This window comes from Mastigoproctus giganteus, chromosome 1, assembly GCF_048544385.1.
Source record: "Mastigoproctus giganteus isolate SK-2022 chromosome 1, ASM4854438v1, whole genome shotgun sequence".
Taxonomy (NCBI): Eukaryota; Metazoa; Arthropoda; class Arachnida; order Uropygi; family Thelyphonidae; genus Mastigoproctus; species Mastigoproctus giganteus.
This window is the reverse complement of record NC_143575.1, coordinates 105,111,604-105,137,939: the sequence shown is the minus strand read 5'-3', so window position 1 is coordinate 105,137,939 and position 26,336 is coordinate 105,111,604. Positions and strand designations below refer to the sequence as shown.

Here is a 26,336-nt window from a genome sequence, read left to right as displayed (position 1 = left end):
TCGGTTCGGAAGCTACTACTGCTCTGCATTCTCAGTCGAGCCTGTGTGTTGCCCTCATTTACGTAGTGCAGTGCATCAGATCTGATTTAAAGATTGCATTCCTCATGTATCGCAAATGGCCCAACGCATGGATCCAACTCCCAGTTCTATCGCTGTCTGTTCATGGCGTTCATCCGCTGCAATCAATCTAATTGAAGATAATCCTTAATCTTATTTACTCTTGGTCTCGTGCTTCCCCAGCACCAAAACTTGGTTCTGACCAAAACAGTTAAATACTTTTCTCCATTACTTCAGGATTAATGTTAGTGAGTGGCAGATGACATTTCTACCGCCATTCCTATATCGTGGCATTAGTGCAAATGCAGTTCAGCTTCAGCAACGGTGGGATAGAAATTTAATCAACATCCTATCAAATGGTAGAGAAATAGCTTTCCAGCATCGGGTTGGTATATAATACAAACGAATGACTCAAAATAAGGGAACTGTACAAAACAAATACCTTCATGAAATCGTTTCTCTAAACTGGACATGTTTCAAACAGTTCCGAAAGTTTTATATTAAATCTTCCAATTAAAAATGATATGTACGTGGCTGCGCCCAACTTAAATTTTTGAGCTTTCGATCTCTTTATTTACATCGTTAAGGTTTAAGATTTACATCATTTTGTTTTATGCCCATCTTTTTTGATTGATTATTTCTTTGGAAAAGAATTTCGAAAGCTATTGAAACCAGAAATTTTGCCATCGTTTATAAAGATATCTGACCTTTGATTTGATCTTCGCCCACACCACTTTAAAGTAGCCAAATATGCAGTTAAAATTAAAATAGAAATAGCATTATACTATTGTATTATAAATATTTTATAATTTATTCTTGTGGTATAATTGAAAATGAAGGATCAGGACATCAAGAAACGAAGCCTAAAGCCAGAAAGACTGTGGATAGTGTTGAGATGATAACATGTTGTATTTGTGAGTGTGGACGAAGCTGTGTTTGACTAATTACAAGTTGAGGAATTCTACAGAGCTTCTTTACACACACAGATCCTTTCACAAACTACGGGATACTCGGACGAACTCTGAAGAAAAGATAGCATGCATTCCCGATATCTTCGTGTCTGTTTTCACAGTTGTGGAATAGACCTTCGTCCAAGTTGTCAATCATGTTCGGAATGAACATCTGCGCTGAAGTTTCAATATAATGTTGAAATTGAAGAGAGCTATACAAGGATTGTGCTGGAGCTCGCTACTACTATGAGGAGCGATCAATAAGTAACAAGAATTTACTTATATTTTCCGAACTTGTTCTTAATTACAATACCACTATATTGTACTGATTAAGTTAGATAAGTTATGTTACTTTTCAGAGCAGTGGCCAATATCTCTCTGTTTCCACAACGTGAGGAAAAGTTTGAGGTTAAACATCCGTCTAGGTGGTACTTTTAGGGAATTAATTTACTAAAATGTAATGGCCACGTTAGCCGCTCTCGGGCGATAGTTCCATAGTTCTCTAGGTTTTTCATCCAGGAAATTTGGCGAAGTGAACAGAATACATGCAATTTGCAGGACGCTGATGCTTTATGGCGTTATATACCTCGGAATTTTATTTAAAATAGCCAAACCTTTTTCGCCATAGTCACTAAAATCGTTTAGGCACCTGTCCCAGTCTTTAGATTTAACTAGTCGGGGTTATATGTTATATTGGCTGAGTCAAAATATGCCACTTGAATCGCGTAGGATTTGTTTGTGGCTTCAGCATTTATGATTCACTGCATTATGTGGCTGTTTTCAAACACTTGCAGAGTGATCGAGTTAGTCGGTGTTGGGCAAGGTTCTTTTTGATCGCTTAAAGCTGGTTTTCATCCTGCAAACACTGTTATGAACATTGTTATGCGCGAACGTGTCCTCTTTATTTCACGATTAGATTACATCGCATCTGAGTATAGAAGGCAGGCGTTTTCATATTCATTCATTAATGACAGGAACATTAAAATAAATTTGGATGGTTTTTATTGGCTAAGTCTACAATTACGGATATTATAAGATTGCTACGATGGAGTTATTTGGATGCAGTATTTGAACATTGTGTGCATAACGTATCTGGGATGAATGTTGTATTAGGGTTTTATTAGCATCAGCGACTAAGGCCATATTGCTCTGTGTATGTTCTGTGGTCGATTTTCTGTTTCATTGGATGAAAAACCCGAGTTTCCTGGGTATTTCGGATTATTGACGCGAAGATAAAAGAGGACATATTCATTAGTCCACAAATTAAGGTATCATTTTAAAGATTTTTCTTTTAACAATGTCCTCAGTGTACGCAAAAAAGTAGAGTGGAATTCCATCAAGGCACTCATCCAAAACTTTTTAGAAAATCAAAGATTAGCAAACTATGAGGAACTTGTTGACCAACTCTTGCACGCGTACAAAGAACCGGGTTTGTAGTATCAGCTTAAAAATTCCTTTCAACATTCGCATCTTAATTTTTCTACCCGAACTTGAGTGATGTCAGCCATGAACGTGAGTAAACGTTTCACTAGGTCATTTTTTTTCTTTAGAAAAACAAGTGAACTCTGAACGTGCTCGCCAAGTACTGCTGTGCACTTGTGAGGGGAAGACAGAGGAGCAACATACCAAGCGGAAATCGGGACTCAAAACAATTTTAAGCTCATAAAAATTCACGTTGTGTTAATATAATAGCAAAATGTTAGTTTTCTCATAAAACTGGATGTGGTAGCAAATTTTAAAGATCATAATGTTTCATAGACATGATGTTTCTTGTCTAAGTTTGGTTAAGTTAGGACAGCAGTGACGCTACCCACTATTGTGGAATTATTGCCTTCTTTTGTATATCGAAAGGGCAATATGCGAGTGGGTTCATGCCTGTTTGCATGTTTTACGGAAAGAAAAACAAGGATTAATTCATGGGAAAAAGGCTGTACTGTCACGGAAGTTTCTGGAGACCACCAGATACTAGTTATAAAGAAGAATGCTTGAATAATGGCCGGGGTGGAGTCCCTATAGACTGGAGACATGCAGACGATTCCTAATTTACAAGGTGGTTCGAATGGTGGACTTATGCTTAATTTGTGCGCCAGAGAAAGGCACACAAATAAAGGAATCAGCATACGAGGGTGGTTCAATAAAGAATCGCCCTGAAGTAGCTGCAGAGGCGTTAGCCTGTTGATTCTTGGCATAGGTTTTAGTCCTTCTCTACATAGCCACCGTGCAGATTTACACATTTTCCCCATCGATGGATGGGGCTACGGATACCTTTTTTGTAGAAGTGGTGAGGTAGGTCTTTGAACCATAACTCTGTTGCAGAAATGAGTGTCTCGTCGTCAGGGAAGTGGTTCCCCGAAGAAATTATTTGAAGGAAGGAAACAAGAAGTCCGATGGTGCAAGGTCAGGTGAGTAGTCTGGATGGGGCAGTATTTCACATCCACAAGTAGCCGTTTGTGTTGTTGCAATTTCAGAAGTGTGAACTGCGGCATTGTCTTGAAGCATTCTCACACCTTTGGACAGCATGCCACGCCCACATGTTTTGATTTTCTCCCGTAATTTTGTGAGGAAGTTGGCATAATAGGCACCTGTAATTGTTCTACCTTTCGGCAGGTAATCAGTCATTATTACGCCTTTATCATACCAGAACACTGTCAGCAAGACCTTTTCAGCTGACGCTTGGACCCTTGCCTTCTTGGGGCGGGGGAGACCATGATGTCGCTGTTCCATGGACTGCTTTTTACTTTCAAGGTCGAAATGGTGTATTCAACTTTCATCCTGAGTGATTAGACGAGAGAAAACGTCTTCCTCATGTTTTTGGCACAAGGCTAACAACTCTTGTGATTTCTGTTGTCGACCAGCCTTCTGGAAACCAGTCAATAATCGGGGAATCCATCTTGCACTCAATTTCTGTAAATGGACTGTTTCAACGGAGCCCACACTAATCTTCACCTCCTGGGACAATTCACGACTCAGATATTCGGCGATATTCCATGATTCACACTCCACTTTTCTGATGGTGCTGTCATCAATGGCTGAATGGGGACGACCTGGAATCGGCTCAGATTCTACCGATGTAGTCATCTCCTGGTAGATTTCTTTAGGAGATTTCCCCTTCAAGAACAAATACCGGATTACAGCTCTGACTTCAACTTTGTCCATGATGCTACTTCGTCACACGTTTAGCTCTGTAAGAGAAAAACGAATTAAGACACAGGGCTGAAATTTTACACCTTTAGTACAGAGATGTGTATGATGCTACACACAAAATATCATGACTCTGCGATATGTAGAAGGGAAGTAGATGAGGGCGATTCTTTATTGAACCACCCTCGTAGATCGGTATGGGGGGGGGAAATCGTGTCCGCCAGTCTTATAAAGTACTCATGGTAACAAAAGAATTGGCTACAAAGACTATGATTGTTTAGAACTTCAATAATTCTTTTGACACTGTTCCAAATGAATGCATTTCCTATAAGAGGCAGTACTAGACCAGCCCTCGTGGGTAGCATAGATGGTATAATCACAATCCTCCCCACACCGGGTGGGAGAGACCTGAATTCGAATCCTCACAACGAATTTTCACAATGTGGCTTAGTTAGTCGATCTCAGACGAGGGTAGCATGGGTTTTTTCCTGGAAACTCGAGTCTTTCGTCCAGCAAACAGCAAATCGATCTCAGAACACACGAAATTTACAGACAAATTATATACGGCGGAATATGGCCTTGGTTGCTGATGCGTCTAAAACCCTGCAACAGCCAATCACTAGTAGAAGACTACATGTTGAATATTTCGAAACCAAGTTTCAGGAAAGATATGGACTGGATGGTGCTCTATAATCTGTAGTTGAAAAGGCCATTCTTATAATATGTTTGATACGCTGGTCCATTAAGTACGCATTATATACAATTTTAAGAAAAAATGATATCGAAACGTTTGCAGCAATTTGGATTTAAAAAACAAAGACGACAACATTGGGATTCCGGTCCCGTTTAGCACAACTTGGAAAACAGATCCATCGCAACATTCTCTCTAGAAATTAGCGCTACACCTATGAGAAGAGTTAAGACATAGATCTCCAGTGGTAGTCACACAACATACGATAAGACGGTCACTAAACCTCTTGGAAGTTCATTCAATTGTTTATCTTCCTTATCGAACAACACTTTGCCTATTCTTTCACCATATTCTTATCGTTTGCACGTGCATGTGGCCAGTAACGTCAAATGAAGTTGTTTTTCTGTCAAATATTTACTATTAAAATCTCTTTAAGAAACTGTTCTCGCTTTGCGAGCTGCTCCCCATTATTTCTCAAAGCATGTCGTCGGCCGGCGACTTAACATTCACGTCTTGTGATAGGGGAGTACCCTGGCAAACATTTCCTTTCTGCTCGCGTCTCGCGAGCATTTCCTGTCAGCGGAGGTATTGTTTTCTATTGCGATGAATGTTTGCAGGCTGTCAGGTGGATAAGATGTACAGAGGAGTGTGTAGACCAGAAAAGCTTTTCCTAAGTTTCTACTCTCTAGACGTACAAAGTGAAGTCGAAGAGCTCGCTCTCTTTATTCGATAGGGCTCTGTCTCGAGCTGCCCAACACTTTTCCCCCAACTGGAGAGCAATTTTCTGCCCGTTAAATATCACCATTCATATCTCTCGATATTTCTTCCACGTCCCCCCCCCTCCCTCCCTGTTGAAATTAGGAGCGTGGCACTGTTTAGGGATGCCATTGTTCATATTAAAAATTAAAACACCTTGAATGAAAATACTGAAATATTTATTGAGTTTCCTTAGGTGGAAATCTTCTTTACACTTCTGTCTATTTATTCGAAAGAAAAATCGCGGCGATTTAGAAAGTTTGTTTTCTTCAATCAATTCGGAAGACGAATTGAAGATAAAATTACGAAGGTCAGAGCTGCCTTTTTTTTTTTTTTTTTTTTGTTTTTCAGGAAGTTTAGAGAAGGCATCCTATGTTCCCTTCGCTGTCTCTGAACGAGTTTGTTCGATACAATATGGCAGAATATACGTCTTGAAAGTATTTTTTTCTTTTATTTCACGAAGCGCATTTGCTATATTGAGAACAGAAATCCATTGTTGCAAATGTCACTGTTGTTTTGTTACGTGATAGTGTATGCATACGAGTATATTTTAACTTAAAACAATGTCAGTTTTAACTAATCTTTTGTGATTGAAGATTTATTTTAATTTTATTTAGTGTATGAAGAATCATTTATGCATAAATCATTTATGAATCATGAATTCATCGGTCATCATGAATTCACGTATCGTGAATGAATCATATTAAGATTATATAATATAGTTTATTAAGGTATTCGCCTAAACTACTATACATTAAGGTAACGTTTCCGGTATCTTACCGATACCCATCATCAGACCGATGCTTCCAGAAACCTGATGTGCACACAGCATTCTGGGAGCATCGGCAAGAGGAGTCTGTCAGTAGCTCGGTCTGATGATGGGTATCGGTAAGATACCCGAAACGTTACCTTAATGTATAGTAGTTTAGAAGAAGAGCTTAATGAATTAATTTCACGTGGGATAAGTGGTATTATATTTAGTAATAATATTAATGGAAAACAACCACGTAACGTCCTTCCCCTAACTATATTATCTATCATATTATTAATCATGAATCATATTATTAATCATGAATCATATTATTAATCATGAATCATATTATTAATCATGAATTTATGCATAATGAATGAATCATTATTAATCATGAATTCACGCATTCATTTATGATGCATCAGGAATCATGTCATTAATCATTAATTCATGCATTCATCATTTATGCATAAATATTATTCTTCATACACTGAGTGGCCAGTTTATTAGATGACCTGCCTTTTTCATAAAATGGAGCACTCCTTTAGTAACAGCATCAACACTTTTATACTATGAGATATAAAACAGATGAGCAGATGCGTTGGATATGAGTATTGCGCAAATTGCAATCCTGCTGAGGTTTCACGTACAGCTGCGTCTCCTGTGTATTGAGATTGGTCCAATAGCCAAATAATGTTTAGATTCCATAGGTTATCTAGAAATTGTGTCCGATCAGGCGCATCCATTCATGGTTGCAGTGTTTCCATCTGCAAATGTGTTCTTCTAGCAGGATAATGTGCCATGTTACAAGTCCAGAATTGCACAGAACTACTTATAGGAACGTGGGAGTGAATTCAGTTACTGTGGTTGCCTTCCCACTCACCAGATTTCAATCTAATTGAGCGCCTGTGAGATGAGCTGTAACTAGTTCTTTGGATTAGAGATTCTAAGAACTCTTTAGGTCTCATTAAAGAACCATGCAATTTGCAATAACTGTGAGAAGCAGTTGAGTCAGCAATGGGCCAACGTCCCTGTGGCACGCTTTGGACATCGTTATGACCATGCTACGAAGAATTCAGGTTGTCCTGAAGAAAAAGGCCTATTCGCTTAATAGCGAGTAGGGTAGGTGTACCTAATAAAGGTACAAATAAACACCTACCCTTTGTATGTAGATGTACCTAACGAAGTGGACACGCGTGGTAACAGTGGAAACGGTTTTCTCTTCATGAATGCATTATAAGCAATTGTTGCTGATCAACAATTATTTTGTCTCGATTTTGACTTCTTTTCTTTCTCGTTACTGTCCTCGTGAAAATAGCGGTATCTTTGGACGAAAAAAGAATTCAACAATCTTTGTGAAATTAAAGAAAAAAAAAACAAGAAATGCTTTTATCTTATTACTCGAAATGCATTTAATATTCATGAGCAACTCCAGTTGCACTCTGGTTTTCATTGCATTTTATGTTATTTCGAAGTTGTCTGGACGGCATTAAATTTTAACAGAGTGAAAGTACTTATAGCAATACTCAAATCAGTAGGCATATTTCTGAAAGCGAATCTAAATAATTCGGTACTGTGTTAGATTTAGATGAGAGGAAAGAAACATTTTATCTGTGCACTGAACTAGTTCCAGTCGAAAAGGAGATACTGTCATACATTCCTAATTAAGTAAAGTAGAAACGAAAGTTAAAAACAAAAATCAGTTAATGTACGCATCCCTTATATTTCAGGCACGTTGGCAAATAATAATTCATACTTTATAAAAAAAACAAAAAAAAAAAGGGCAAAAAGCAACGACTTTTAAGAGCGATCAAGAACATTTCGTTCTTTGGATGCTCCACATTTGCTCATTCATTCAGCCAACCAATGGCAGCAAACTTATATCCAGTGCTTCAACTGCAATATACGCTTATGAAAAATATAAATAATAACTGCTGGATTTCTATTGTTCCAATCTTAATGAAATTTGGGGATTTAGTCAGATCGTTCTAAAATTGTTAAATACAAAATTTCATGAAAATTCCTTCATTTGGAGTCGAGTTATTACATGCGGACGGACAGACAAATAAATAATCGTTGGATTTCTATTGTTCTGATTTTTAGGGAAATTTGGGATGACTCGAAAAATCTTTTTAAATGAGCGAAATATAGAATTTCCTGAAAATCCATCCACTTGGAGTCGAGTATTACATGAGAACGGAAAAAATAAAAGAAAGAAATAATAATTTCCCAATTTCTGTTTGTTTAATATTAATGAAATTTTAGATCCTTTGAAAAATATTTTTAAAAAGCCCGAATATAAAATTTAATGAAAAATCTTGCCTGCTAATTCGGTCTACAAAGAGCAAATTTGGTTCCAAATTAAGGATCGCAAAATGGGTACCTTTGGTAGTAACGTCATTGTACTTAAAACGGCCTTGATATGCTGTACTGAATGGACCGATGACTTCAATTCAGCGCGACATTTTTAAATGCATCAGTAATAAAACAGATCCATACTTTCCTTGATTTTTCCTATTAAATTATGTATATATATATTCATTCTGTAAATTGACAGCCAGAAATTACACTACGCTATACACAACCCTTCAAACTTTACGAATAAGTGAAGATAAAAGCATTACTTAGTCACGGGGAGGAAGATCAGAACCGCACTTGATAGAGGACGGCGGAAGGTAATGCTGTAATAGCAAAAAAAAATAGGAGTTATACGACTAGAAATTTCATCATTAATCAGTACAGAAACTGTTCAGAAGCGATTTGATTGCTACAGCCCGTGAGGAATATTTGAACAGTGTTGAATTCCCACGAAGACAGCCGATGTCTACCTTCGTAATTAGGGAAAATTAGACGTTGGAAATGAGGCGGCTTCTACGAAATAAGGGGCATTAAATAATACACATTGATACATTACTGCATCGGAGGAATGAATGAGGAAAGAACAGACGAAGAACCAGCGTAATAATTCATGCCACTAATAAATCTACCGGATCGTTTCTTGTCATCCCCCCAACCTTTCTGACAGTGTTTACACCTTCTCCTTTCCTTCCAAACATTTTCTAATAATCACGTTCCGCTATTCGTCAGGGGATTCTCTATTATCTGTAACCATGAAGCGGTAAACACTGGGACACACGCTCCGGCGATTTAGAATAGGCTTCCTTTTCTTCCGTCAACTTGCCGACACCATTTAGCTGGGTTCCGTGTCCAAGCCGGTATATTATTCATGCTTTTCAGAAACCTTCTCAGTGCTTGCCGTCGTCGCCAGGGAAAGTTTAATAGAATTTTATGCATGCTTGTCTAGAAAAGAGAGCCCTGAAGGGAAACATTTGATGTCTTTCTTAGACTTTGTACTGTTTACTTTTTCTTAGGTGTACCAACGTTAGTGGAAGATGATTGGTGGTTGCGTAACACGGAAGAGGGGGGCGTAGTTAAATATTTGGGGAATTGTCTTGTGAAAGCTGCACCGTTTCCTTCCCTCCCGCCCACATCCCCCGTCCATTTTTGTGGACCTGATCAGTCAGCCTGCGTTGTCAATGTTCTTTCACCATCGCGTCTTCAGAGATATGTGGATTTATTTTCGAGAGAAAAAAAATTAAGAAAGAAACCCTCCGGAAGAACGGAATCGGGTAGTCTTTATCTTTTGTAATAATATTGAAAAAATACGATTGGTTCAGCGAATCGCCTTTCTTTGACCCTTTATGAACTAAACGAGGCTTTACTAAATCCACAGACGATAATCGTGAAGATAGATGAGTGGTTGGAATCTGTTCTGGAGACATGAATTACAGCGGTCCTGTGCATGTTCGAATCTGTACGATGAATCGACAGGAATTGAATTTAGACTTCTCCGAATGAGTGGCAGATGGCGATGTCCGACTCATTTTCGGACACTGAATTTCTCTTCGATCATTCCTCCTCCTCATTGAAAAGTCTAGGGTTCGAATCCCGTCGATAAGGGCTTTGTATTTTCACAGAGTCGAGGTTTGGTTTCTCTTTTCTGCACCTGTTCCAAGAGACCCATATCTTTTTTTAAAACGAGACTTCCAGATCTGTATACACTGTATAAGGCAATGGTTAGATCACATCAAGATGTGGTCTAACCATTGCCTTATACAGTGTGATAATCATCTCCTTATTCTTGCTGGAAAACTTCCTGTATATATAATTGAAGAACACCATGACTGTCCACGCTGCTCAGAGAAGCTCATGTTGAACTGCACAGTTTCCCTAGGTCTCTTTTGAGTGAGGTAGTCTATCTCTTGAGATGGATCTATGACTTTTCATCCCAAAAGATTAGTTAACCGATCAGTAAACGTAACCTGTAATATATTAATCCACCATGCACAAACTGCAACACCCAGCTTACTGTCCAGCATGTACTCATAGATTGCCCAATAATCACTCAGATAAAACTATGTATTTAACTTTACCATAGACGCATTATCGCCTTGTTACCTTTGCGCTGTAAAGCCCATGAACAAACAAGCTATAAATTGAAGCCTTCAGGCCTCAGTTGCCTCGGTTGTTATTCGAAAGCAACTAACTCAACCAACCATGATTATGATAATAAAATGAGATGAAAACGAAAGCAAATACGATTGGATCGAAGATAGATGAGCTCTCATTTCGCCATTTTAAAGCATTTTTCTTTTATTTAACACCAAATGGGGAAAAGAAACTTGGTACTCTACGAATATTTCTAACTAGAACACAGTCCTTCCAAGTAGAAACAATAAAGAGCAGAAATGTTGAAATAGCTGGTCGAATACGATGTTGACTCTAAAAAGACTTTTTTCGGAAAGGTAGTTAAAAATTCTTGAGTGGATTGAAAAACAAGCTAAGAGGGATTTATCCAGAGACAAGATTTCTGCAAATAAATGGCAAAGATGTCAGATACTTTCGTTTATAACAACGTTTATGGAACAACCTTTAGACTGAAGAAAAGTAGGGTTTTAAAGGGAAGAAAGAGGAAGGGAAAAAAAATAGTCCTTAAATTTAAGAATTCTAAGGTTCCGCCTTTCTGATAACTATCGTCATTAGAGCTTTGGTCTCCCTGGAGACGATGCCTGTTTAATCTCCCGGAATCGGTCTTCTGCTCTATGTTATGCTCCTCAGTCAGAATCTCTAACAAGGCGAAATATAAGGATGTGGAGGACGGAAACATCTCCAGATACGAAAACCTATACAAATTGAAGAAGTTAAGAAGAGACAGTTCACGCGCATAAAAAGAAATCTTCCCCGATTTGAGTGATGTTGCCGAAATACCTGCCCGTTTCATATTGGTTCTTCCATGGGAATCGGATAGTGCTCTGTCATCTCTCTCTCTCTCTCTCTCTCTCTCTCTCTCTCTCTCTCTCTCTCTCTCTCTCTCTCTCTCTCTCTAAAGGCACAGTTTCCACGGTATCAGACAAAGATCAATGGGGTTACAAGACGACATCCACTGTTGCTCGGTTGCTATAGAAACCTAAAAGAGTGCCGCTGTAGGAGATGGAGAGGCCTGGGTTCATGATGGGCGGCGAAGTAAAGGTTGCTACTGCAAACAAGTGGGTGTGGGGTAAGAAATATGTGCGGAATTACTCGATCACTGATATTTCGAATCTTTCACTCCCATCCATATACTTGCAACGAATGCAAAAGCGTTTTTTTTTTCCCCTCTTTTTGATAGTTGTGCAGCACAAGTATCAATTTTATGCTTTAGAGGAAACGAATAGAAAGAAGAATGCTGAGTGATAAAAAAAAGGGGGGAAATGGAAGCAGGGAGAGACTAAAAGACTGAAAAAAAAATTGCCCGAGAGAAAGAGATGGCTTTCCTTTTTCGATATCCACTATTCGAAAGAAAGTTTTTCTTTTCTTTTTTTCGAAAAAATCACTCCAAGTGCACCTTTGAGATGAGTTCTAAGTTGAATTAATTATGTTTTTTAAATGCATGCCGAATAAACATCTAAGACACTTATAGAATTCATTTTCTTATTGACTGCTACTTTATTTCTTCTTTCGTGCCATTTCAGAAACACTGACAGAAGAGCTTCACTCTGAGACCGGACTCACAGTGGTTGGTGCTGGTATAGGAGACAAGGTGAGTCTGTTGTTCGATTCTATCTCATTGAATTATTATTTGCACTTTCAATTTTCTCGCTTTGTTCGGAAAAAGTTATTTTTTTACACTACGCATCAAAAGTTAAGGGACATTTTTGTATAACCATTAGATACTTCAGAGGTGCTTGAATCATTGGCCTTTATCATCATTACCACATTAGTTTCTTGACTATTGCGTTTTTCATAACACTTTTAGTCAGCCAGTTTATACTGGATTCCTTTTGGAAGCATCTTATTATAATCTTAAATACGCAAATGTTATATGCACTCGTATACGTGTACTGCAACATCCCACATGGTTAGCATTTTTATTACTGTAAAAAATTATGGGGGGATAAAAGGTTCTTTATAGATGGTACAGCAGCTAGGGACGTTTTAAAAATATGTAAAAATGGTGTCCATTTTCTGATGGCCAGTGCTGAATAATTCCTCTGCATAACTATTGAATCTTTTCACTGAAAGGTAGGTATTACATGATTATAAAAAGGGAGGAAAAAGGAATAGTAAAATGACTTATTTTGTAGTTGCAAACTACTCGAACTGCCTTATTCAGTTGGGGTGGGGGATTGAATACAATTGGAGTAATTAATTTTTCTAGTTTCCAGTTTTGTAATTCCCACCATACTTTAAGAAGATCAAATACAGTATACTCAGTGATCACTAAATTGTGACCCCCCCCCTCCATCCGTGGACTATGCCGCATAGCTCGCAGTATGCTACGTTGAGTACTTTTACATCAGAAACTGCATGTCTTATCTGTTTCTCAAACCACCTCCCGCTGACAACTGTAAAGGATAACTCAAGGTTGACATTCGTGTGAACGAAGGGTGCAGAGTGTTGTACGGGCTCAACGGTAAGGACGATTCACCGCACACTCAGACGTATGAGGTGCCACAGCAGACGACCCAAGAGACACCCTTTCCTCAACGCTGATCACCGTCAACGGCGAATGCTGTGGTGTCAACAACAAGCTGGTTGGACATTGGAGGACTGGAAACGAGTGTGCTGGACGGATGGGTCCAAATACCTGGTGCAACACGCTGACGGACGCCTTCCTGAATGGCACAAACAACACGAGGCTATGGACCAATCATGCATGGTGCCCACTATCCAGGCAGGTGGCGGTGGTTGCTTAATATGGGGCATGATTTTCTAGAAAGAATTAAGACCCATTAGTAGACCAACTTTTCACTGGTAAGGTCTACCTGCAGCTTTTAGAAGACCATGTGCACCCTGTCATGTTGCATATTTTCTCAGACAGAAATGGAATCTTCCAAGATCGGTGTCATTTGGCGTGCACGAGTGGTTAGAGGAACACAGTGAAGGTATCACCCATCTTGATTGGCTTCCAAATTGGTCAGACTTCAATCCAATTGAACACCAGTGAGATGTTTTGGAAAGGAAGTGAGGCCTAAGGACACGCAACTGTCATCTATTCAGAACCCATGAAAGAATGGCTGCAGAACCCTAACCTCTTCAGACATCTAGTGCACTCAATGTTTAGGCAAATAGCGGCTGTTATCTGTCCGAATGGTGGCCTAAAACGGTATTAGGTAGGTGGTCAGAATTCAGTGATCACTGAGTGCATATCAAAAGATATTCTGTCTATACTATATAGAATACCAGCATGTTTATACACTGTGTATATATAAAATAATAAGTTTATTTATGCCATTGAGTGTTTGTATTTTATTTCATTTATTGTAGTGTTTATGAATATTTCTGAAGTGTTTGGTAGATTTTCTTATTGATATTTATTTTTGCTATTTTATTAAGAATTATTGAACTTTATTAAGAATTTTACTTTCATTCTAATAGATTACAGAACTGTAATCTTTTAGAATGAAAGTAAAGCAATCAAAGTGCTTCCTAAGTACGCCCGCGGTATATAAAATCACTAAGTATGTCTTAAGATACCATTTCTTCCCTTCAAAAATACTCCTTCCGAAGAGTTCTAAGATTAAAATAGTTTAGGGTGGATTATATTCAGAGGAAAGGGACAGGATTACAGATATGAACTAAGAATTTAAAAGTAGCTTACTCGGACATGCTTCAAAAACCCTCCCTTTTTCTCTTCATGAGATGGAGTAACTTAAGAAGGCTGTGTTTAAGCGTTTGGTGGATTTAAAACTGCAAGCGGAAAGTCGATATCTCCTTGAAGCGCCATCCGTCGTTCTCCAGTATATCTTTTAAAAATTGCGTTTTAAGAACACGCAGAAAGTCCTTTTGGTTCTTCAACTGGAAAAGAAAAAAGTATCCTAATAGCGAGACTTTTTCCACATGTTCAATTTCCCCAACTACCATTATGTTGAGGCAAGTTTTGAATTCGATAATAATGAATATAATCGAGTATAATTTCATATTGGTTAATCCAATAAACGTAAGCCTAATTGCTATTAGTTGAAATTGATCCCAGATGACGTCATAAGTTTCTAAATGGGTTTCGAATGCTGATTAAGCACATTTTTTTGACGCGAACTGCATCTATGAGTCAAATTTTAATTTTTGATTCAATTTTGAGCTAAATTTTTGATTCCAGTCGAAAACACTGTTAAATGTTAAATGCTGCAATAATTTATCGTGAGGGATCTGTAACCCGAGAAATAGTGGATGATACATAATGGAATCTGCATGTGATACGTCAGCAGAAGACTGTTTACAACCACAAGATTGCAATCGATCAATCTGCTTGTTAGCTGTTGAAAGACCAGCCAAGATGAAGAGAGAAGTATATTAATTATCACAACTCAAAGTCAAATATTAGTACAGAAACTTTCGAATTGAAAGACGATGTCGGCAAGTTATTAGCAGAGGGCCCTATTTCTCTGTTATCCTTTCATGTACAGTGGGGGAAAGGGGAGAAAAAATCGCTACGTAACAAAACAGTTTAATCTATATGGCATTTACTCTTCCAACTGTTCACGGGTCTTCTTCACCAGGGGGTATTTAGTAGGAATATTGCATTAGATAGATCGGAATATTGAAAAAGCGGCGCGGAAGAACAGAAATCCTTTGATGGTGTTGACGATCTGGAGGAAGCAAATTAGTGGGCAGGAATAAAAACTCAGCCACGCAAATACTAACCGGCTCGTGTTTCGATATCCTGGGGTGACGCCGTGTACAGAGAGAGACAGAGACGGAAAGAAATAAACATATAAAGGCAAAAGAAATCTATCATCTTAACCTTTCAGCTTTCTCCCACTCAAAGCGCGCGGCTACTATTTAACTTCTCTACAGGGGTGGGGGGGATACATTAAAAGGGTATTGCAAGGAGTACAAGGGAAGGAAATATCATCGGAGCACGAACTGTCGGAATGAGAGATCCTTTTACTAGAAAAGAAAATGTCAACTTCCTAAACACTAATCCTCTTCAAACACATTTTATTTCCCACGCGACCACCTCCTCCCTTACATTGCACTGTGCTACAGAAAGAGGGATGCCAGTGCAAACACGTTCTTTCCATCTCTTTTCCTCCCCTCCGACTTCCCCCACACCATGTGTTCCTTCTCTTTCTGTCCACCCCGAAGCTAAACTTCAACGGACTTTTGTGTGTATGTGCCTCCAAGCCTGTCCTAAATGCTCGGAGTATGGCATCGCAAGAGTAAGGTCTTCTGGTGCAAGATAACAACAAAGAAAACATTTTGTATCCAGAATTCAACATTTATCGCAGAATCAAAGGTCACTTCTGACAAAAGCAAAGGTGCGTATAAATCACACTTAGAGCGATTTGCGCTTTATTCACACTCCAGACTTAAAAGTGAACCAAAAAATGTAACTTTCTGAAGTTACTTTTACTCAAGAATGGATGTTCAATCGATCTTCGCCAGTGTCTTCTTCGATCCGAATCGAAGTCAGACGAAATCGCAAAGATCTGATGTTTTTAGAAGAAAACTGCCGAATTGAGTTCATCAAAATTATTTTCCCATAATTCCCTAAACATATTTAACAATTGATCTACCCTTTCACATTCTTCACCGACAAGAAATATAAGACTACAAGTAGATTGGAAAGTTTTCTCTTTATCTATCCAAAACTTTAGATTTAGTGGGCGACATATAAGTCCCTTTTTTAATCTGTAATATAATTTGTCGAAAGAAGGAAAATTTTATTGACACAAAATGGTTTTAAACCGATTTTCCCTTCAAGCATTTTGATGTCCTTAGAAGGCCTCTTGGTCTTTTCTGTTTATTTTATACGTATGATCATTTCGAGGTATTTTTATGCTGATATCTATGACGAATGAAATAGCAGCTGAAAAACTAAGGTAGAAGGTTTTTTTTATTGTTTTATTCTTAAAGAGTAGCACAAGGGTTGGGTTTATACGACTCGTAGATAGTCGAAATTGGTAAAGTTATCCATTTGGGAAACAAAAACTATGGAGTCGCGTATAAAGAGAGAAGAGTTAAATGTAGTTCAGGACGAAAAAGACTTAAGGGTTGCGATTCAATAAGACAGATATGAACTTTTCAATTCAGTGCAAACAGTGGCTAGAAAGGCACGGTGGTCTGTCCATGATTTACAGGACCTTTGATAGTAAGGGAGAAGGATGTTGTTATACAAGACGATGGGTAGAGCATTTGGAATATTGTGTTCAGGTGAAGATCACGCCTAAAAAAAAAAAAGGACAACTGGAGAAGATTCAAAGAAGGGCGACCAGATTACCGTTCCTCACCGATGCATATATGAGGAACGGCTTAGCAAGTGTGCGTTGCGAAGATTGGCAGCTAGGCATCTAAGGGGAGTAAGGTTGGGGTGTCTAAAGCGGTGAAGAGGTTGAATAAAATGAACGAGGAATCTGTTCTCTCTCGAGGTGAGAGGTAACGCAGGGTATACAAATAGAATATCTCAGTTAATAACAGAAGATTAAATCTCGTGAAGTTCACCAGTTGGCAGCGGGTTGTCGGATACTGGAATAAATTGCTTTTCAAAGTTGAAAAGGAATTGTCTCGCTAAGAAGACACCCACACGAGTAGGGAAGAAGTTAGTATTATAAATCATGCACGGAAAGAGCAGACCACATAGCCGGGTGGTCAAATGTAGTAATGTACAAGCGTTTGAATGGAACCTGGTTCAAGCCCGGTGATTGTTCAATACAGCTTAACAATTGTGTTAATAATTATTGAAATAATTAAGAGTAAACTCCTCTGATCTGGTGGTAGTGTTGGAGTATAAAAAGCATCTTTTTTTCCCAAAGCGGAATTAAATGGAGAATCACCCTGTGGAAATGGAACCAGTAAGAATATTTGGATTATTTTCAGAAATGATGCGTGGAATCAGAAAAGGCTGATTCCACGCATCATTTAGCCTTAATAACACGTACTTTTGATTGAAAGAGTCAGCTAATGATAATTACTGACGAACTATCTTTCATCCGGTGTACAATTTCACTTATAATGAAATAAAATACGTTGGTCAATTAAATGGAGAGTGACCTCATTGCATTATCTACCAAACGAAATCCTCTGAGAACTTCTGAAGATTTTGAGTCTGTACAGAGGAAGAGTGAGATGTGGGAGGGTGACGCAATTTAGTATACATATCCAGTATATAAATACAAGACCCAATCATTATACTAGGGCCATCGGTGTCTCTGCGTCTACTTTTTAATCCCCTCTACGACTCTGGGATTGAGGATAAAATTTCCATTAATGTGAGTAGCCAGTGCTTTCCGTTGCTCTCGCGGGACACCCAAGGCCTAAAGGATGTGCCGACGCCGCTAGCCCCGAGCAACGAGGGTATCTGCGCACTACCGGAGGTGGAGGGGAGGGAATAGAGGTGGGGGAAAAGAGGGAAAGGGAAGAATCAAACCAACCTCCGGTGATGGGATTCCTGGCCTCTCGTTACACGTGAACTTGGGACACACAAGCACATCGATCAATAGAACAGCGGCTTCACTTCGTTGCCTGACGATCGGACTTACTTCCGAGTCTTGCGCTCGGACGGGCCGCACAGTCTGGGTGCGCGCGCGCGCGCGCAACAGTAGCCCGCAGTAATGATGGTTACCATAGCGACCTGTTGATTAATCTTCTAATAATAGCGAGATGGTGGAAGGGAAAAGGTAATAATTGTTGCATAATAAGGCCCTTTGATAGGGCATAATTCTTGTACGGTCCGGTTACAACTGTGTAATCCAAGCCTTGCGGTTCGGTGCGCCGTCTAGGGGTTACATTACACCTATTGTACGCTTCGTGACAAGTTCATATTTCGAAAAGAGATATCCACACTATATTTTGGCTACCTTCGTCTAAGTATTCTTCATCTTTGTACCAGTTCCTGCTTTCAATATATGCAGAACTTGAATTAAGGTCAAAGCTGGGGCTTCAGTTAGCTCTTATGTACTAACGTACATAACACAGCGGATCTTATGTACTGTCCACGTGAAGTCATATCGTTGTGTTCTTGTAGTATACTTAGATTCACAGTGCATCTAGGTAACCCACGATATGTTTCATCCTTTGTTTCTCCATTAAAACTTTTCCTCTTCTCGAATAAGGTCAAATTTGACCCTTGTCGTCTATGGCTTTTCTCAAGAGTGCAACCAGTTAAAGAATGTCTTTGATCGCTTCTTGAACAAACACTGGACAGACATCAACTGTTTTCTTACCTGGGGAGACTCGTAATTATTTTCGGAGTTTACTTCTCATCTCCGATACCCACATCTTAACTTCTCTGTTTTACTTCGAGATCTCCAATCATCTACCTTCCATTTTATTCGTTACTTCTAAGTGGTGCAGAGCCGTGAGCTGTATTTTCTCCCCTTATCCCCGTGAAATACTCAATGCTTTCTTAATCCCTACACTCCTAGACAACTGACTGGTATCTTTGAGACAGAAATGCCACTAAATCTCTCTCTCTGCCTTTAAGCTTAACATCCACCATGAGACAGAGAACTATAGGCCGTAATCGTTTTACTTTGGACACTGCTGCCCTCCGGGGGGGAAACAGAAGGTTGGGGAAAAGAGACAAGATTGCTACTGAGACGAAAAACACTAGTGGGATTATCTTATGTGAATAATTTCACCTTTGGCTCAACGAAGATGAAATCTGAAGAACTGGTTTTTGTTCTTTAATTACAATAAATAAATAGATACTTGCATTAAGGAGTATTATAAAAGATTATTTAATCAGTTTTGATATAATTATTGATAATTTGAGTCATCATTTGATCTCCAGCTTCCATCGAATCTATCACTGTTACGACCAATGATTTTTCACGAAATAAATTTGTTGCCACCATCAAAATGTCAGTAGAGGATATTTATGAATTTAAAATCTGTGGTACGCATTCGAGATTTGTATATTTATCAGCGTACATTATTTATTATAAATTAAACGTTGTTAATGTATTGTCAATCATCAGAAATCGAAATTGCCTTTCCCAAACGAAACTTTTTACATTTGGTTAAGAAGAAATTAAAATAAAAGAAACAGAATAATAATAAATTGTGCCATGACATCAGCAGTTCAGTGCATACTGCATAGGAAAGTCTCAAAAACTTATTATTCGTCTTCTTATAGATAACTGTCACATTTGGATGATAACATACGGATCGGGGACCGTTGAGTGCCGCGCCCTCAGACGGAAACAGACATTATTAATCTCAGAATGTGTCAATCCCACAATGCTTCTGTCAGTATGGATCACACTATTTTTGATGGGGAATTACTCCATCAAAGTGGAAGTAATTTCATCCGGGAAGACAAAAGTGCACGAGCCGCTGATCATCCAATATTTGGACAACACGTCTTAATGAATGAGTAGGGAACGGCTGGATATAAACACTCGGGTAAGATGAATTCCTTTCCACAACGCATCTTCTTCTGTCCTCCTTCGCTGGCTCCGCTTAATAATAAAAAAAAAGATATGCATAAGAAGAGCACGATAATGGCCGACAACACCACCGTCAAATCCATCCACGAACTTAAGCGTTCAGCTGGCCTTCCGCAGCGAGAATGTGTGGCCTCACATTGAAGGCGCTAAGTCCCTGTGCCTTGCCAGCCGTCACTGTTAACGGTCGTGTCATTTGTCAATATCTGCTCACCGACTGGCGTCCCTCTCCGTCCCCTTCTCTCTGTCACTTCATCGAGGCAATGTGCTCACAGTCGAACGGAGATGGAGTCGGAAGACGGGTGGAAAATAAGCGAATAAATGGAGGTCCGTGTCAGGTTCGTAACGTTTTACTTTCGCTTTTAAAATTCATGCGGGGAGTAGATCAGAGCTTATTTAAAGCTCGGATCACGGGGTTCCAGTTGTTGGATGAAAGTCCCGTGTGTTATTGAAACCAAATTCCATGTGACGGAAGGAGGTGGGTCAAAGACCCCGGGAATAGATGCGACCCACCTGAAGCCATCGGTGGCAAGAAAAGTCAAAAGACTTGGAAAGTTTTGAATGCTGGTTGAGAGAACTTCTCGTGCACGTACGAGGTATGTCTCGAGCGTATGTCGGTTTAATGAGTTTCGAAAGTTCAAGTTCGCAACTCGCCTAACTTAGGGTAACTTGATGGACGGCAAGAAAACCCTTCCATAATCCAAAAGAGAATATAAAACTGGAGGAGGTGGGTGAAGATACCCTGACTCTGTCAGTGTAGTTGTTTTTCCTAATTTGAACACGTTCGGTACCAAGCAACTTCTGCTGGTTTCAGCCGAATACAATCAGAAAATGAAGGTGGAACAGAAGGATGTAGTGGCAAAATATTTTTGTCATTCATTAGTATCGTTGAGCGTATGCATATTTTACAGTAGTTTGGATTGAAACTACACTCGAAACTGAATAACTTCGTATAAAGTTATTGTCTTTAGGGTTTTTAGGCGCATCAGCGACTTAGGCCAATATTGCACCATATATAATGTGTCTATACATTTTGTCTGTTTGCTGTTCAGTTTCTTGGAGGAAAACCGTGCTGGTACCTTCGCCTGAGACACAGTTACTCAACCACGCTGAGAAAAAGGACCATCAAATTTTCTCCTGTCATTAACGGGTTCGAACTCTGTTCTTTCCCCAGGTGTGGGGTTGCTATATTAACTACGCTACCCGCGAGGGCTTTACGGATAAGGAATTACAGAATAAATTGTATTATACTCTTAGATGTGGCAGTTCATCAAGAGGGAAATGTCCATTTCAAATAAGATTAATAAATGTAGTTTAATTGGCTGTATAATTAATATTAATCAGATAGTCACGTTGGCTGTATTAATAAACTTATGGGTACAGAATACAGTGGGATAAATCAATAGAGACTTAGTAATGGTCTTCAGTGTTTGGAAAGTGGTTAAATATTCTTCTTACCAAAGAAGAATATTTTCAGACTGATTATAATAAGATTAATTAATAGCAAAATTCCTGACACGAATATGCACGAAATTCTTGAAGCCACATTTTCCTCTGGGTGTATATTGGAGGATCTGTCATATCAGTTTGTGCAGAACCACTGGTAATTAATTTCATATGGCAGATTTTGGATCTAATGGTAGCTCTCCATCAAGTCTGAACTTAACTGAATACTATACCTGGTATTTTGACGCAATTTCTGTTCATTCACGAACACTTAAATACACAGCCGGATGGGATATTCTAGGCTGACTAAAATAAAATAAAAACAATAGAAATTTATGAAAAAGTTCCAGTTATTTATTGGCTGAAATATTCTCAACAAGAGGCACATGCGCACTTAATTAGAGGGGGATATGTTTAGTTAAACATAATATAGGAGATACCTCCGTGCTTAGGTACATTATTATAAAGAAATCTAATATATACTTTTAAAACGTGAAAAACTGGTTATCTGGGCTGTAAGGATGGTAAAATATTAGTTGACTTTATTTGTAAGGAAAGCTTTCAACTGGAACGTCTGCACTTGTGCTCTCGTACTCTTAGGAGGGAGACTGTAGGAAGGATAATGAAAGTGGGCAAGGAATGATGGCCTCTAACTGAATAAAAGGGCACATACACTGGGTAATCACTGAATTATGACCACCCCTATGAAAACTAAATGCGACCCGTGGACCATATGAGGTACGATAGTGCGGAGTTAGTCGACATACGTAGCATAGATAAGGTGTCAGTGGTTCTGTAGGTACTGCAAAGTATTTTGGTTAGTTACTGGCGGCTTCCAGGGTTACCCCTATATCCGCCGTTTGTTTAAGCTTATTTTGCCAGCAAGATCGTTCATGATTTCTCTAATGGGGAAGAAGAAGGAAAGTATAGAAGGGAAAGGAGGGGGGGAAAGAGAGGGGGGGATAAAGTTTGAAAGTTTAGAAATTGATTCCTCAAAATTCGTTAATTTTAGAAGTTTGGATTTTCAGTTAATTTAAATTTAGAGGTTTAACTAATGTTATTTTAATGTGTGTAGTGTGTTGTTTTGTGTTGGGTGTGGCTGGCTTCTGGCATTTAGCAGCAGGGGATCGAGGGCGAGATGTGCCCCAATCCCCCGCTCCCATCCCTAGCCACGAGGAGGCAGCCAGATTCTACTTTACTCCGATTGGAGTAACAATTTACCTGTTGATTGACACAGTACCTAACTCTCGCAGGGCTCAATCCTGACCGAGAGCAGTCGTTTTGTTACATTTGAGGAGGCTGGGACCCCTTACACTCGCAGGGCCCAATCCTGTCCTAGTGGGGGAGCCCAGCCCTCCCAACTATTTCCTTAGTAATCAAAGGTTTGACAGGGTTTGCCGCCGAGGCCTCTGCACCCACGGGGCCCAATCCCGTCCTAGTGCAGAGTCCAGCACCCTTGCTAATTTCCCTATCATTCCAAGTTTTTACAGAGTTTGCTGGTGGCGCTCCTCCACTCGCAGGGCTCAATCCTGGCCTAGTGGAGGAGCCCAGCATTCTTAATATTCTTGTCTGGGTTTAAGCAGTGTGATTTACACTATTGCATTTGCATGGAATGTTGATCTTATTTATCCCTTATATACTTATAATATTTTCCTACTTACATATCTGGATGTTTAATCAACATAATAGACAAGACTAGCCTGAATGCTATTCAGGTTACAATATTCATGATATAGTACTTTGTAGGCAATTTTTGTGAATCTCACATACATTGCATACCACCCTCTCCAATTTTGTTGCATTACATTCCATGAGTCAGTGGCAAAGCCCTTGTGGCAGCCAGCACACAACTCTGTGCACACAGTCAGCCTCCAGATTTCAGTGGGCTGTATCAGTATTCAGATGAGTAACATGGTTTAGGATATAGTATATCAATTTAGATAATTATATTCATATGTACAGCTTATAACTTTTAGCCCCTGTAGTCAGTGTACTGTTTGCTTTAACTAGTTTGGTTCTCCAACAGCAACTTGTATATTTGGTAATCTTACATAGACAGCATTTTAACCTTTCATCCAGCTAACTGGTGGTTTGATTAAGATAAGATATACAGGGTTTACCTAAAATTGGGTTATGGCTTGCTATATTTGGTACTTTGTATCCTTAAGTTTGTGTGTCTCTAAGCTGTTTGCCCCTTATGGTCAGAGTGCCCTTTACTTTGGCATGTCTGGTTTTCCAGTAGCAGCCTGTATGTTACAATTTTATCCTACATATATACATATAATATAATCCTACTTGCAAAATCTGGTTGTTTTATCAAAATAAGATAGACAATACTAGCCTAAATGCTATTCAGGTTACAACATTCATGATATAGTACTTTGTAAGCAATTTTTGTGAATCTGACATACATTGCATACCACCCTCTCCAAATTTATTGCTTTACATTCCATGAGTCCCTGGCAAAGCCCTTGTGGCAGCCAGCACACAACTCTGTGCACACAGTCAGCCTCCAAATTTCAGTGGGCTGTATCAGTATTCAGATGAGTAACATGGTTTAGGATATAATATATCAATTTAGATAATGATATTCTTATGTACAGCTTATTACTTTTAATCCTTGTAGCCAGTATACTGTTTACTTTAACCAGTCTGGTTCTCCAACAGCAACTTGAATATTTGGGAATCTTACATAGGCAGCATTTTAACCGTACATCCAGCAAACTGGAGATTTTGATTAAGATAAGATATACAGGGTTAGCCTAAATTTAGGTTATGGCATGCTATATTTGGTACTTTGTATCCATAAGTTTGTGTGTCTCTAAGCTGCACCATCCCGAATGCCCGGTGCACACCCCCAGCACTCACAGGGCTCAATCCTGACCAGCGAGGGGGCACCCAGGGGTACCAGGATGACATTAGCAGAATGTCACTCAGTACAGGGGTTCTCTTTTGTCCTCTTCCAGCAGCATTTTTAATCCAGTTGAATGAGTGTTCTTCTCCTGTTAAACACTTTCCCTGCAAAATCAGAGAATGCCTGGAAGTTTAGGTCATTTGATGTCAGCCGGGGAAACTCTGTCTCATCATAGACATTGGTTATCAGTTGAAGTGATAGACGGATGTCTGCGTAATAAGCACATGTTAGGATCAGGTGTTGGACAGTTTCCTGTTCTCCACATCTGCACTGGGAGGTTGCAGCTAATCCCAAGGCATGTAGTTTCGTGTTTATGCTCCCATGTCCCGAGAGCAGGAATGTGGCATGCAGGCTCGGTGTGTACCAGGGCCTGTTGGTTTTGTCTGTTTCCTGTGCCACTGGGAAGAATAGTGAAGTCACTTTCCCTTGTAGGTACTAAAATTCTGAGCGTGATGGGTAAAAGGAAGGATTTATCGGACTGAGTGGCATAGTGTTTTGTGGAAGGCGCCACCGGTGGTTTCCCACATCTGCGCCATGGTACTTTGTGAAGAATTTACAGAATCTCTATAAAAGCCAGAAAAAGTGTGGTGTCTGGTTTGTGACAGAGTTGTGCTGTGGTCTGTTGTTCTGTCTCTGGCTGCTTAGCCGCAAGGCCCCTAAGGGAACCTCACGTTGCCCGCCACCACCACTGGGAGGTGAGCCAGCCTGCCCATTATACTCTAGCTGGCCTCCGCCAGGGTTGCCTGAGCTTCCTGACGGAGCCAAAAAATAAAAAATAAATTAAATAAAAAAAATAAATAAATAAATAAATAAAATAAAATAAAAATAAAAAAATAAATAAAATAAAATAAAAATAAAAAAATAATAAAAAATAAATAAATAAATAAAATAATAAAAAATAAAAAAAATAATAAATAAATAAATAAAATAAAATAAATAAGTAAATAAAAAAAAAGAAATAAAAAATAAAAATAATAATAAAATAAAATAAAAAATTAAATAAAAAAAATAAATAAATTTATCGGACTTTGATAAAGGACAGATTGTGGGTGGTGCTCGACGAGCTAGTGCCTCGATTTCACAAACGCTGAAATGGTGGGGTGTTCGAGAGCCGCCGTAGTTAAAGTATACCAGGATTGACGTCAAAATGGTCAAACAACGACCCGACGGCAAAACTGCAAAGGTCAGAGAAAGGTTGATGTTCGAGGTGAGCGCCGAGTCCGACGACGCGAACAGGCGCAGCACTGTTGAGTTGACTACCCAATACAACATGGGCCAACACGAAACAATATCTGCCCTGACCATGCGTCGCACGCTCGCAAGTATGGGGTATACCAGCAGACGACCCCTACAGCATCCTCTCCTAACCAAGGTTCATCGGCGTAAATTGTGCAAAGAGCATGCAAGTTGGACGTTAGAAGACTGGAAGAGGGTGTGCTGGTCGAATGAGCCAAGTTATTGACTCCACACCGTAGACAGTCGTGTACGGAGTCAACAACATGAGGCACTTCATCCATCATGTATGGTATCAAAAGTGCAGGCCGGTGGAGGCAGTTGTATGGTATGGGGCATGTTTCACTGGCAGGAACCCCTGGTGCATGTGGAACAACGTATCAGAGGCCTCAGCTATCGTCAACTGCTTGCTGACTGTGTACACCCCGCTATGTTACACTTTGTCCAGAATCGCAATGGTGTCTTCCAC

At 39.4% G+C, this 26,336-nt stretch overlaps 1 protein-coding gene across 2 annotated transcripts in view; it reads left to right on the top strand.

Annotated features, from left to right (window-relative positions):
* The window catches only part of IA-2 (tyrosine phosphatase IA-2), a 462,789-nt gene that overhangs the window by 239,863 nt on the left and 196,590 nt on the right, over positions 1 to 26,336 (top strand). For both annotated transcript variants that reach the window (XM_090374031.1, XM_090374023.1), the window contains one exon: positions 12,358 to 12,425. In XM_090374031.1, the coding sequence (XP_090230157.1) occupies positions 12,358 to 12,425 (68 nt within the window). The remainder of the gene's footprint in view (positions 1 to 12,357; positions 12,426 to 26,336) is intronic.